At 29.4% G+C, this 14,329-nt stretch overlaps 1 protein-coding gene across 1 annotated transcript in view; it reads right to left on the bottom strand.

The window, feature by feature from the left end:
- LOC129985014 (uncharacterized) overlaps positions 1–14,329 on the bottom strand; it is a 144,214-nt gene that overhangs the window by 37,537 nt on the left and 92,348 nt on the right. The window contains exons 3-7 of the mRNA XM_056094944.1: positions 9,395–9,610; positions 6,819–7,019; positions 3,661–3,879; positions 1,880–1,909; positions 971–1,195 (exon numbers count right to left, since the gene is read on the bottom strand). Of these exons, the coding sequence (XP_055950919.1) occupies positions 971–1,195; positions 1,880–1,909; positions 3,661–3,879; positions 6,819–7,019; positions 9,395–9,610 (891 nt within the window). The remainder of the gene's footprint in view (positions 1–970; positions 1,196–1,879; positions 1,910–3,660; positions 3,880–6,818; positions 7,020–9,394; positions 9,611–14,329) is intronic.

The raw sequence follows: 14,329 nt of genomic DNA on the forward strand, positions 1-14,329 counted from the left end.
TTATTCCATATGATATCTTCTATCCCCAAGATTCTAAATGGCTGCTTGATCCCCAGAACCTCCCATTTTTGAAAAAACCTCAATATAGTACATTTTTCACGACACAGTTCTCCAGTTTCATTGTACCGATTTCGTTAATTTTTATTTCATATGGAAATTCATCAGCCCCTGATATGTCGTCAATAATCACTCCTTCAGTGTCGAGAGTTATCGCAAAATAATACAGTTCCCACCTCAACAACAGAACCAATTTCGCCAATTCATTTCGATACTTTCCATGTATAGCCAATCAATCAGAATGTTATATTACTTATTGCTTTAATATTTATTATGAGAGTATAATTTAAAACTTCGCTTTCATTTAATGCAATAAGACGCATTTCAAGACTTTTGTTTGATATTACTGAATGAATGCCACTAATATGATGGAAAAGCAGTTGTTCGCCCAAAGTAATTAGTGCTAATCTGAAAATAACAAAAAAATATACTATATAAACTCGAAACAATGATTCATAACAAAGACGAATTGCGACATTTTCAGTGGATCAAAGCGAACTTGGAGCACAAAAGAATCTGAGGAAGAAGTCTGATTAAGGTGCAATATGAAGAAATCGGATGCTTTATTTAAAAAGCTCCTGGAAAAACTGGTCAATAACATCACTTCAGTCTGAAGGCAGACAACCTCTATTCTTCAATCATAGTTAGAATTTATTGCTAAAGCATACATCAAAATAGCAGTTTCGGAACAATTCTAGTTACGAGTAGAATCAAATGATAACACTCATAATCTTTTATTTCCGATTCTTGATAATAAATCATGTTATGCTACGCGAACCTTAATTCACTATATCACTGTTTTTAAGCCATCGATTCAGAGATTATCCGTTAGAATATAAGTTTTTATAAAGTTGATTTAAAAATAATTGGTTATTAATCTCGTGCCGTATTAAAGAACCACCTGTTAACTTACCACAATGGTAATCAATGGGACAACATGTCTTCTCGTGGTAGATTGGGATGCACCCTTGCTTCAGCTTCCTGGCGTCCCTCTCCAACATGCAATCGTGTTGCCGACAGCTGCTGCTGTTAATGCCAGTCCAGTTCTGGTTGCACAAGCATATCAGGCAAGGGTCTTCATCCGGATAGATTTGTTCGCCTTCATAGTACATCTTGCCTTTGTATTCGCACGCTGGCACTGTAAAGAATGAACTTAAAGTCAGTTTTTGAAATTTCTGGAATTTAAGAAATGGTATTCCGTATATAGCTACTGATTCATTAATATATGTTTTGATTTCAGTTAATATATAAATAAAATGATAGTGGCAGATCGCTATTTAGCTATACGAAGAAAGAGAGTAGAAATTGAAATAGAAGTTTAGAGGTATACAAAGTGTTGTTTTTTTCACGTGCCTCAACAACAACAAAAATATGTCATTTTATTTTTTGATAACAATGTACTTATGCACTCACAAAAAACACTTCTGTATGCATTTTAATAGGCCCATTTTAATTTTAGATGCTTACTGGAAATTTGACTGCTTGGGCCCCCCTCCCTCCTTTTCTTTAAATGAATTCATTTGACGTCGTTGTTTTTTTTTAATAACTGTGGCGAAAGTAAAAAATAATTCTTTTATTTCTTCGCATCAATAAAATTATTTACAGAAATCCTTATTTGTAGATTTAAATATTTCAGAATATAAAATATTAAATTGATATATTTAATTGCTTAAGTTGACACTAAAATATATCAGTAAAGTAATTATAAGCAACTACAATTATTATTTAAATTTGAAAAAATATTCCATTCAAATATCGTAAAATAAACAGGAAATAAAATATTAAAACTTTTGAAGGATTCAATAAACAATTAGATGCTTACCTTGATACATATTGTCTTTTTGAGCTGTAGCTGCAGGAAAAAGAAATATTGTATAAATTAATTAAATTGTTTAGAATTTCAATCATAAAATATTTATTTCATACATAAAAGAAAAAATAATATCGATATTTGAAACGAAAGGGCATACGAGTTTTTATTCGTATAAAAAATATTATTTTTCCAGTTGCGTTAAATTGATTGCATTAATTTAGCTGATTTATATTAAAATTTAAACTATACATTAATGTATAAATTTGAAGAGAAGATTTGGTGACTGATTTGATTGCATATAATTTTCATATAGGAAATTTCGAATACGACTTTTTTTCATAAATTTTAATTAATATAAATTATGATATATTATACAAAATCAAATTTTAGAAAAAATATTGCTATTGAGAAATTTGCAGTACCTTTTTCGACAGTTTTAAGCAATATTCCTAAAATTTTTGAACAAATGATAAATATTAAATTTTTGCATGCAATATTAATAGTAAAAACGTTGTAATTGGAACATTATGAATTTTCTTATTAATTAAATAAAAAAATATCAAATAAGAAAAATTTGAAAAATAATTGAAAACATTTTTCGTCATTGCTAACTTGTAACTATTATTAAATCTAACTGTATGCGCAAATACAAAAAAAACATATGTTAGAATTTGAAAATCTCGCAGCAGTATACAAGCATAATGTTCTTTCTCGTAAGATTACAAAAGAGGTACAAAAAAAAAATCCTATTTCTGAAAGTAAATATATTATTTATGATGTTTCCTCCTTCAAAAATTGAATAAATTCATTTATTATTCAGAACTAAAATAAAAACATTGCTGTGCTGCCATCTACTGAAATATATTTCTATAAACAGAAAAATTTAGTTCTTTTATTTTAATGATCTACCTTAAAAATTTATATAGATGTATTATTAATACGCAGAGAGAATATCTTACATTATTCTCTGCAGTAATCCACACTTTTTCTATAAAATATATTGCAATGGATAAATACTTAATTATTCAAAACACAAACAAAAAAAAAAAAAAAAAATCTGAGGAAAAGACATAAATGGAATAAATTTCCGTGCTGCCATCTATGAAATTAAAACTTAAGATGAAAACTTACAATCATTTTTCATTATTTTAATATGCAGTATCTCCAAATTTAAGCTCAATTTCGTTTTCACAAAGTAAAACCAGCTTAAAGATAAATCCTGTTTAAAATAATTATTTTATTGCTTTTTTTAATAGTCTTATACTAGTCTTATGCCATTAAACTTAAATGAATTTAAAGCAGAAAAATTTCATTTTAATTACTTAAAAACATACTAAAAGCAGCAAGAATAAGGTAATTGTAAAGTGACATTTTACTCTAAAATCCTTTTTTATTAAAAAAGTCGTCCATGGTGCATTTAAAAATGCATTAAAATAACAAACTGTATTATTTCAAGCTGAAAAAGCTACACTTTGACTCAAAATAGCGATTTTAATTAAATAAATCAGTTAGAGAGGACATTGTGGGGATGGAAGTGCTAGAAATGGTTACGTCTTGCTTTCAAATTCAAAAATCATAGAGCTTTCAGGAAGAAACAATTTATTAATTCATGTAAATTCATTAAATAATTATGACGAGTAAAAAATAATTTTAAAATCAACAGTTTAATCTCTCAAAATTTTATTTTCTTAAGGACTACTAATGTAATAAAAATCGATGTGCTCAACTTCCAATGCATTTGAAAATGACAGTTTAAAGTTTACAGTCACTGAAATTTTGAGCCTACTTACGACATTCAACACTGATGGGGCAGCACTGATCTTCTTTGTAGACATAGTGACATCCCTCAGGTAAGGGGGTTTGCGAGTAGACAGCAGGACATTCAGTTGTCGTACAAGAGATGGATGCAGCTTGAGTAAAATAATCTGTGGCACAGCTGCATGTCTCGCAAGGGTTGCTGGTGGGAATTTTTGAACCGACAGGGTACACATGCTTCTTGTAAACGCAGACTGAAAATGAGATAAAGGACATTGGTTTTAAAAATATTTCTTATTCAAGAAATGTTAACGTCCAAAGTGAGAAAGAAATCAACGTCCAAAGAGAGAATTTCTTATATGTATAGAATCAAATGAAAAATTTATTAAAAAAAATAATGGATAACTTTATAATTACCAAAAAGTATTTAAATTGCACTAAAACTAAAATGAAAAAGAAGTTTTTAAACAAAAGCTTTCATTAACTGATATTTTGCACAACAACAATTCATGTGGCTGTTGTTGTTTCTAAAGGCACAAAGTCATAGACAAGCCTGCTGACAACAATCAGCGATTATAAGCCGATAGAGGATCTCTTGTTTTAATAGCGTCAGGAATTAATGATTAATTATAGCGTTTTATAGCGTCAGAATTAATGATTAAAGATAGATAATTGATGAGATTGACATTATTTTCTGATATGCTTTTATCTATCCAGGACAAAATATAATATTTTACGTTTGAAATCTGATAGAATATTATTGAATGTACCTCATGGAATCTATCGTTGTAATATCATTAACCGGATAAATAAAAGATTAATATGTCTATAATACCGATTGGTTGAAATTAAAATTGAAATTTTAAATCAGACAAATGAAAATTTAGGATGATTTTCCTTATTGAATTTCACATATTTTTGAAATATTTAAGTTTAAAAATACAGTATTTAAAAATCTAAGTTGTCTTCATAAGTTGTAATTAATTATGGAAACAAAATAATTCTTTCTAAATATGTAAATAATAATAGCGAATAATAGTATAGGAATAGCTTAGTTATAGGAAAAATAAAGGCAAAAAAAAAATGAAGCTTTATCACAATTTTCAAATTTTAATAAAGATTTAAGTTTAATTTGATGTTCAGATATATATTGTCAGATTTATCATCACATTTTTTTTTTTTAATAATCGGATTCAAATTGTTTCTACACCCTTTATATGTCATAGACAAAAACGATAAGATAAAAAAATATCTGAGTTAGTTACTTTAAGATATTATATATTGTAATAAATTAACAAACTCATGGATTACGTTATGATGCTATCCACAGCCTACTAAAACCATGAAATAAATACCTTGCAGCAGCTTATTTAACAACTTAAATACAACAAACATTCTTTTTTCGTTTAACCATCACATACTATTCTTTATTTTTTTAGAACCTTTTATTTATTTATTCCACTCACAATCGACAATAAGTACTTTGAAAAGAGATTAGGCATTTTCTTCTGCACTAAACCTTTGATAAAGAGAAGAAGTCTGAGCTTCTTTTCACATAACAATAACCAAGCCAAATTATTACCAGTGGGATTCGTCCTTTTTCAACTCAGAGAATAAAGATGAAAGATTGTGTGATTTATCTTCTAAAAAGGTTGTTTTATTGAAGGCAATCCTTATGAAAGAAATAAAATTTAATACTTGTATTATTTGTAAAAAAGAATTAGTTAAGAAGCTATTCTTTACATTCTTTGAACGCACATAATTCTTGAATCTCACTATAATGCCACCTATCGTTTAATAAATGCATAAACTAATCATAAAATAAATCGGTTTGCTATATCGCATTTAACTTGCAGATAAAATATATATTTAACTTACTAAAAATGAATAAATAAGTCGTCTGCAATGTGTAATCATTTTACATAATACAAATAAATAAGCAAATCGTCTGAAATATTGCTTTATTCATTTAAATCATACAAATATATGAGTAAATAAATATAAAATATTTTATTTTGTTGTATTAAATTGACTCTCTTAAGAATTGATCTGCATAAGATTTGATTCTTAGATACGATAATAAAAATGATTATATAAAAATAATTGAAAAAAGTATTTCATTAGTGACTAAATTGTTATTCCCAAACGTTTAAAGAATTGGCAATTTTCTTTTGAAAAAGTATCAATTCATATATATTTATCATATATAAACTCAGGTTTTCAAATAACGTATTAAATTAAGCATATTTAAAAGATCTTATACTATAAGACTGTAAATAAATTATTTGTAATATGCACGCAAAAATGATGAAATGCTACAGAAACAATTTTTTAAATGTTCTTTGAATAAAATGCAGGAAATAATTTTTGAGCTTAAATTAATATGGATTTTGTCAAGTATTAATTAACTGAAAAGAAATTAACGAATGAAATGTAACTCGATGTCTGAATTCCGCGGAAATACGAAATTAAGGTTTTTAAAAGTAATAATTAATGGCAACAATGAATCAGAAGTTGCATGATACTTCCTTTAATTAGATTTAGCACGAAAGCATAATAATTTTAGCTTAACTATACAAATTTAATTGAACTCTGAAATTATATATTTCTATATAAATAGACATTTATACTTCTTGAGCAGAAGAATTGCATGCATTATCAAATTTTCAGGAATTCATTAAAATCTTTTCAAATAATATTCTCGAATAAAAAAACTATTCATAGATTTTATAAAATAAAAGATGAGAAAAAAGGAGTAATAAAAATGAATCTATTACGCTTCAACATGGCGAAAAAATTTTTTCTCAAACTAAAAATAAGATTTAAAAAAAATTATGAAAAAAACCTGGTTATTTTTACGTTTTATAATTTGTGATGAATACTATCATAAACAATATTGAAGTAATAGTTGTTGATTTGAAAAAATTTTACTATAAATTTAAATAATAGAAATAGCAAAATAATAATAATAACAGCAGACCATGTAGCATATCTTTTGTTGGAAGTTAAAATATAAAGAATGCTGATGGCAAAACTCTTCGCCGTAATGAGCAAATCATTGAAGATCAAATTTATCAGAATAAAAAAAAATATTGTCAGTGAATTGACCAGATTGGAACCAGTGAATCTGATTTCTTGGTTGACAGAACCTCAATCAAACTGTGCGAAAACCATTTTGAAAAGCAATACTCACCTTTGTCATTTGGTTGAATCTCATCTGCTTGCGAGCAGTCGAACCTCCAAGGGCAAGTACAGGACGGTTTATCAGTGGTTTGGGGTTTTTCTTCGTACACTGGACGGCACCCCTTGGCTTCATAATGTTTCAGGTACCTCCATTCGCAGTCACAGTTAGAGGCTTTCGACAACTGTTGGCCGGGATTTTGGGTTCCGTAATCTACAATAAGGAAGTAGCACAATTATTTTTAATTAATTTTGGATGACAATTATTTTAAAGGGATATTGCCAACTTTGTAATTATAAGGTCGTCTCATTAAGAATTTTCAACAAATTTCATTTATAGATGCGTTTAGTAAAATATGAAAAGATTATTGGAAGATTTGAGTTCTTGGAAATAAAATGAGAATCTTTTAACAACCGGGGATCGGAAATACATTTTTGTTATATAAAAATAAGTTCATTTATTGCCTTATAAATACTTTCATCATATTTCCCATAGTATAATTCCTACCATTTCTGCAAGTACAGATGTAATGCATACTTGAGGGTTAATTTGTGCTTTGCCTTCTCGTCATATAGGATAACAACTTCTACACAAACATGTAAATTTTTTGATACCTCCTTTGATAGTCCTAGAGGAGACATTTAGAAGAACCAGTGAATAAATGCTGTTCTATAATTCAAGAAGGGGGGAGGATAGCTTGGTTGATAGGGCGCTGGATTCGCGTCCCTTGGGTTGCGATCCCGAACCCGCCAGCCGAAGACTCCCCGTGTGTGTGGTGGCTGGTGCACGTATAAATCTGTTGTGGTCATAAAGTCCTCCATGCCGAGAGTAATACCACTGGGGGTACTGGATCAGGGGTGATCGTTCTCTGATTCAGGTCTAAATTACGATCTGTGGACGAGTGAATGAGATGTGTGAATGAAGTCCACACCGTAAAAAGGGTTGTGACGTGTGTGCAGCTAAGTCGTACTCTTGGTACTAGATGGAGCTACTGAAAAAAAAAGAGACGCACCTTTGGCCTAAAAATCACTGACTTCTAAAGTCAGTGCGCTTGTCTATGGCAAGTGCCATTAGAAGCAACAACAATTCAGGAAACCGTTTAAGATCAAGATCTCTCACTATTTTTCTTTTAGATGCATCTTAAAAAATATATATACAAAGCAGCGCCAATATGCTCCTAAAACACTCATCTTTGATGTTAAATATAAAACTAACGAATATAATTATAAAATTTCTTAAACATCAGTAATAATGTGCATAAAATTATATTGAACAGCTCTTTATGGGGTTTTTTTATAGCTGTGCTTCAAAGATCAGTCTTGACTTTTTCTATTATACCACTTGGTCTAACTGTCCAAACGTCTAAAATTCAATGATTTATTCTAAGAAAAATTGGCATTTTCTTTTGGCCAAAATGACTTTGAAATATTTCGATAGTATCTAAGTAAGGTAAGAATGGATTTGATAGTATCTAAGTGGTTTAAGTCAGATATCTCAGTTAAAACCCCATTACATGCATTCTGATTATTTTTTGAAAAATATTCATTGGAAACCGCTCTGTACTTTTGTCTTGCTCGGACGCAAATCATGAAAATTTCCAACGGGCAATCTAATAGCAGACTTCATTAAATCATTTTAAAGTGTATCAAGGCAGGACAGAACGTTGGTACGAATTATACGAAACTATAGAGCAATATCTTATAAACACTTGCTCCTTAAACTGTGGGTTGGGACCTCCAAAGAGTATCAGCAAGCAAAGTTGGATTGAAGTTAAGCAAACAGTCTGGTAGCCACTGAATTCCTCCAGATTTGTCCGCATTAATATTCAGAAAGAACTAAGAAAATCTTCTTCATTTAAATCTTATACAGTACACTCCCAAATACCCAGTGGCGGAAGGGCAGGCCGGATACTAAAAAAGCCGGATAGGCCAGCCGGAGTTCTGTGAACTCATTTCTTTTTCCATCAATACCAAAATACAAAGTTTTTATACTAAACCTTATCATTATAATATGTATTCTATCATTTCTTATAGAGTATTAAACCCTCCATTTATCTCACGTCACGTAGAATGCGAACGCGGCCCCGGCCTGTTGAATCATAGATGCAGTTACCGGTCACGTGTTAAGTTGAAATAAGAGGCTTTGTACTGGTAGTTTATACACTGCACTGCAGGTTTCAGGAGTTTATTAAAGAAAAAATGTTAACGTATAAACTGTTCACATTTTAACATAAATTCTGTAACACCTAAACTAATTACGATAAAAGAAAACTAGGCCGGATAGTTGCGAACCCGATACTCGGAGGTGCACTGTATTTGTTGTCTAACTGAAGTAAGTTCATTTTTGTCCTCTGGCATGTTTATCATACCGATATTTGAGGTAGAAAAAATGAATTGGTTTGTTACAATGGAAAATATAAGATGCTAAGATCAATATCAGTGTCATAATCGTAACATTTCATCGTTCCCAACTAGTCTATAATCAAAAGAGCTATCGCATTTGCTCAAGATATCATGGCTTCTACATACACATTTAATGAATAAATTTATCAAGCATAAAGTCAAATCCTGGCTAGTTAACCTGCGTACCACATTCCCATCCTATGGGACAACAGTCCCTATCTGCGTAGATAGGAGTACATCCTGGGAACCTCCTGTGATAGTCCTCCCAGGGACAGTCAATCACGGAACAGGTGAAGGCGTTCGGCTCCACGAATCCGGGAAAACAGTGACAGATGAGGCACAGCCCTCGCGTCGGCAGCTCCTCCTTTTCCTGGAACCAGGTGCCATTGTAGAAGCAGGTGCCTGCATTCCGGAATTCGGGAGTAGGGCGGGAGTGGGGTGTGGAGGAAGTTAATGCAGGAAACAGGAACAACATCGGGGTGGAAACAAAACAGGAGGAAAATTCGGTTTGGGATGGGAAGGGAAAATGTTTTTGTGTTGCGTTGAAGGGACATTTGATTAGGCGCGTTGAATGATGGGAATGCAGAAAGGGAGGAGGGGAGGGGGTGTTTTGGGATGGGGACAGAGGAACAAATCATGAAGTGTTCGAAAAGGTGTAAGGAATAAAGTACATCGAGGAGGGAAATGCGTGACATGGTTTGTCAAATGTAACGTGCGGTGAAGGAGAAAAAGTAAATGTTGTTGAAGAGTTTATTTCGTAACAAAAGTTATATTGTTTTGGTGGAATAGAAAGAAATCAGTGTTTAATAATTTTTTGAATAAAAGAGCACCACAAATGTAATATAACAAAAGAAAATATAATGTCAATTATTGTGAAAAAAATATGTTTTTATATTTAGAAACAAAAGATATAAATGTATGTTGTGAGTTGTTTTAGTATAAAAGAACATTACAATATTAAGCAATTTTATGGAATATAAATTCCATATGTTAGTGAAAATTCATATATATGAATTATAGAAATGGCGTATGGAATATAATAAATATGGAGTAAGGTATATAAGTTGGAAAATTTGTAATCATTTTGTAATGGGATGGAAGGATAGGGAAGTGTAGGTTAGGAAAGGAAATGGGAACGAGAGAGAAGAAAATGATTAATATTTAATATTAAATGAGACATTGAAACAATTCATTGAAAAACTTTAAAAAGTAAGGAATAAAAGAGAACATAATTTGAGAAACAAACAGATTTTGCAACGTGATAAAAATGAATATATTTCAATTCATATTTAATTATATAAAATCTAACCGTGAACCATTAACTAATTTATAAATAATTAAGACTTAACATAATTTCCAATTGGAAAAATTGCAAAGTCAAAATTTTTATTCAGTACACAATTTTATTATTTATATTTATTAAAGTATTCTTGGTATATTAACATTTTAAACAAAAAAGTTCCTTCATTCTGCGACTAAAATCTGACAGAGTTATGAAGCTTTGGATTTCATTATTTGATTATAAAAAAAAAAAAACAATAAAACGCCATCTAGAGCAACATCAAAAGATGATTGAAGAAGCATCATCGAGATGGCCACTGAAACGAATTAAACTCATCCTAAATACTTATATAAAAATGCTTCTTAAATCAATCAGTCGCAAAATAATGGAACTTTTTTTTTGTGTTAAATGGTCTCTGGTGTTAAATGGTTTTTGTCTATAATATTTTATTGAAAACGAATAATGTATCCAAAGGAAACATGATCTTGCAAGTTAAGAAGATTTACCTAACCTTCATAATTTTTGAGCTATATATTTATTGATTTAAACATTTTAAATTTTATTTTAGATCATTTAAAAAATTTATCAATTAAAAGTAAATGCCTATAATTGAGAGTTTAGAAATTAGTTGATAAATGGGTCCTGATTAGAATGAATATATTTTACTAAAAAACATTCGAAGACAACTTCGAAAACCAGATTCTATTATGGTTTATCATTGTTTTTCAAATGCTATTTTATACGTTTTATTTTAAAATTTATTGCAACGTTTTTAATTTAAATGAACTTAAATCAAAACATTCTGAATGTAGATTGCAACAATAATTGAAGTTAGTATTTTAATTTTAAATAAATAAAAATAAACAAGTTGTGAAATCGACGAATCTATTTTTATTTTGCATTTTCCATGATGATAAATTACGTTCTACTTTTGGACTCCTTATTTTTCTATACTTTACTTATATATATCGATTTATAGGAAATGTTTGGAGTATCTATGCCGGTATCGACAGATTGGAAAACATATATATATTATTGGAAAACAAATAGATGTTTTTATTGTAAAAAATAAATAAATAATAAAAATAAATAAATAAACATAACGACATTTTTTCTTGCAATTTGTATAGTGTATAAATTACGCATTAAAATATTAACATATGAAATGTCATTCTGGTATTTCATATATAAAGCAATTAATGTTAAAAAACGTTATCTTACAAAATAAAATGACTGAAAAATAGATTCTTAATTTGAAAAGTGCTAATTATGTCCATCAAATATTTATCTCCTCTTAACAAATGCTTTTATAAATTAGATGCCGATCAAAAACAAAAATTTGATTTTTTTTTTGCCTTCAGCAATCTTCATAATGGTGATTTGAAATATGAATATCTCCGAATTAATGATATCCATGAATTTTTATGGTTATTTCTTTTCTAAATGATTTTCAAAAGATTTGACATTTATATTACTTTTTCTATTTCTCAATTTTCAATCAATTCTCTAACTCCAGTTTCTTTTCCTATTATGCTTATTTTCCTTACGATAATCGACTCAAAGTTTTTTATTATTGAGTTATTCTAGATCTTTCATTTCTCTATTATTTTCATTAACTGCAAAAGAAAATCAGAATATGCATTACTTTAATATACTTCAAAACTTTTTTTTATTGTATTTACTTTGAAATGCAACAAAAGAATATGATTGATTTAGTAATCAAGAGTTCTTCAACTTTTCCAAAGAAAACATTTGGCTTATTCGAATCCAATGCACCGGTCAATCATCTATCCAATAAAATTAAAGCAAACGATATTTTCCCTCTTCGATCAGAAAAGTTTCTATGACAAAAAAATAAATAAATAAACAAAAATAGCAAACGAACGGATTATTTTGTTAAGAAATTATTCGTAAGAACCAATTCTTATTATTCCATTATCAACACTTTTTCCAAATAAAAAACAACAACAAAATGGCGCAGTATTCGTCATAAATAAAGAATTGGAATAACGGTTAAATATGTGAAACGGAAAGAAGAAAAATAAAACAACTCTTTTTCTCTGGAGTAAACGGAATCGATCGAAAGAATAAATCATCTTCAACTGTCTTTATTCAACATACTACTGATAATGCTCTTCATATTTCACGTTGAGCGCCGCCATGATGAATCTGTTTTCTTTCGCGAAGTCTTAATCGTCTGTTTAACCGTGAAATAACTCAGATTTTTCGCGTTGACGGCGCGAAGGTTGTAGGAAATATGTCCGGAGCCTTCGTCGTTCGATTTTTATTCCGTTGAAGAACAAAAGCTGGCAATTTGTGAATGAATCAGAATGTCAGAACTAGAGAAAAATATAGTTTTACTCGCATTTCACCAAAAGGCATGAATATGTGAGGCATTGTCTGTTACAAAAGAAGAAAATCCATATTTAATAGATTAGTATCATAGCAAGAAATAGTGATGAAATTTATTTAAATAAAGAAATTAAATAAACTTTTTAAATGTGTTTCCAAGGAAATATAAGTTTTAATTTTGAAAAGTTTTTTTTTTCGACATTGATCCTGGTTCACAATAACAAAATAATGGAAATAAAAAATCAAAACTAATATTCATTTTTATTAGCCTCTTTAGAAACTTTTTTTTAAGTTCCTAAGAATTTGATCCATAAAAAAGGAAAATCATTATATGATATACTTCTAAAAACCTTGCTAACCATACGTATCGAGAAGACACAAAAATAGACGTATCCAGTTTTTACGAATTCGTGTTTTAAAGAGTTTTAGATCTATTTGATCTTTTTCCATGTCTTAGCAGTACGAATTTTGAACGTACGCCTGATTTTGAACTCTTCTCAATATATCGAAGGAGTACATATATCGTCGGTTGGAAATCAAAAGTATTTCGGATATGGAAGGTATTTAGTTTAATTTAATTTGAAATTTACATTATACCTTTGAATATGTAGAAGCAGATGATTATAGATTAATGGTAAAATTATTGTAGAAGATTATTGGTGCGATAACAAAACGGAAAATTGCAAAAGAAAAGAAACTGAAGATACAAACTTATTAATACAAGCACAAAAGAAATCTGAAGAAATATAAGGCATGGAAATTAATAATCCAATCATATCATTATTGATAATAAAACTTGGTGTTAACTTCAAGTATTTATAGATAATCAATATAAAACCCTCATGATTATGTATAATATATTATATTTCAAGAAGTGTGCTTGACGCAGAATATCTTCAACAGTGCCATTAGTAATTATGGCTCAGTTGGAAGATCTACTGCTTTAAAAATCTTTGAAATAGTGTCAGTAGCCAATGTCACGAAGTGGTTCTGTGGCCTTTGGAATCAAATTCTTATTATAAACTTAAATACAAACCAATCAACTTCGAACTCATCAAGAAGCAAGTAAAAAAATAACGGGCATTTTTCGACATCCATATCATCAGAAATGTTGTATTTGACATTAGAAATGTTGTATTATATCATATGTTGTATTTGGCGGTAAAAATGTTGTATTATATCATATGTTGTATTTGGCGTTAGAAATGTTGTATTATATCATATGTTGTATTTGGCGTTAGAAATGTTGTATTTGGCGATAGAAATGTATTAAGTCATATGTTGTATTTGGAGTTGGTAATTACTTCGAAGAAACGTTAAAGATTCAAGTTAGCTCCAAAGTTGTATTGTCAAGAATTATATATTTGCTGCTATTAAATTCCTAACCATTGTATATGCATAATATTTATGATTGACGATGCATGCTCTGAAACATCATGTACAGATGAGTAAACAAAACTTTTAAAATATTTGAAAATGGAATTTCT

The sequence above is a fragment of the Argiope bruennichi genome, chromosome 9 (genome assembly GCF_947563725.1).
Source record: "Argiope bruennichi chromosome 9, qqArgBrue1.1, whole genome shotgun sequence".
NCBI classification, from domain to species: Eukaryota; Metazoa; Arthropoda; class Arachnida; order Araneae; family Araneidae; genus Argiope; species Argiope bruennichi.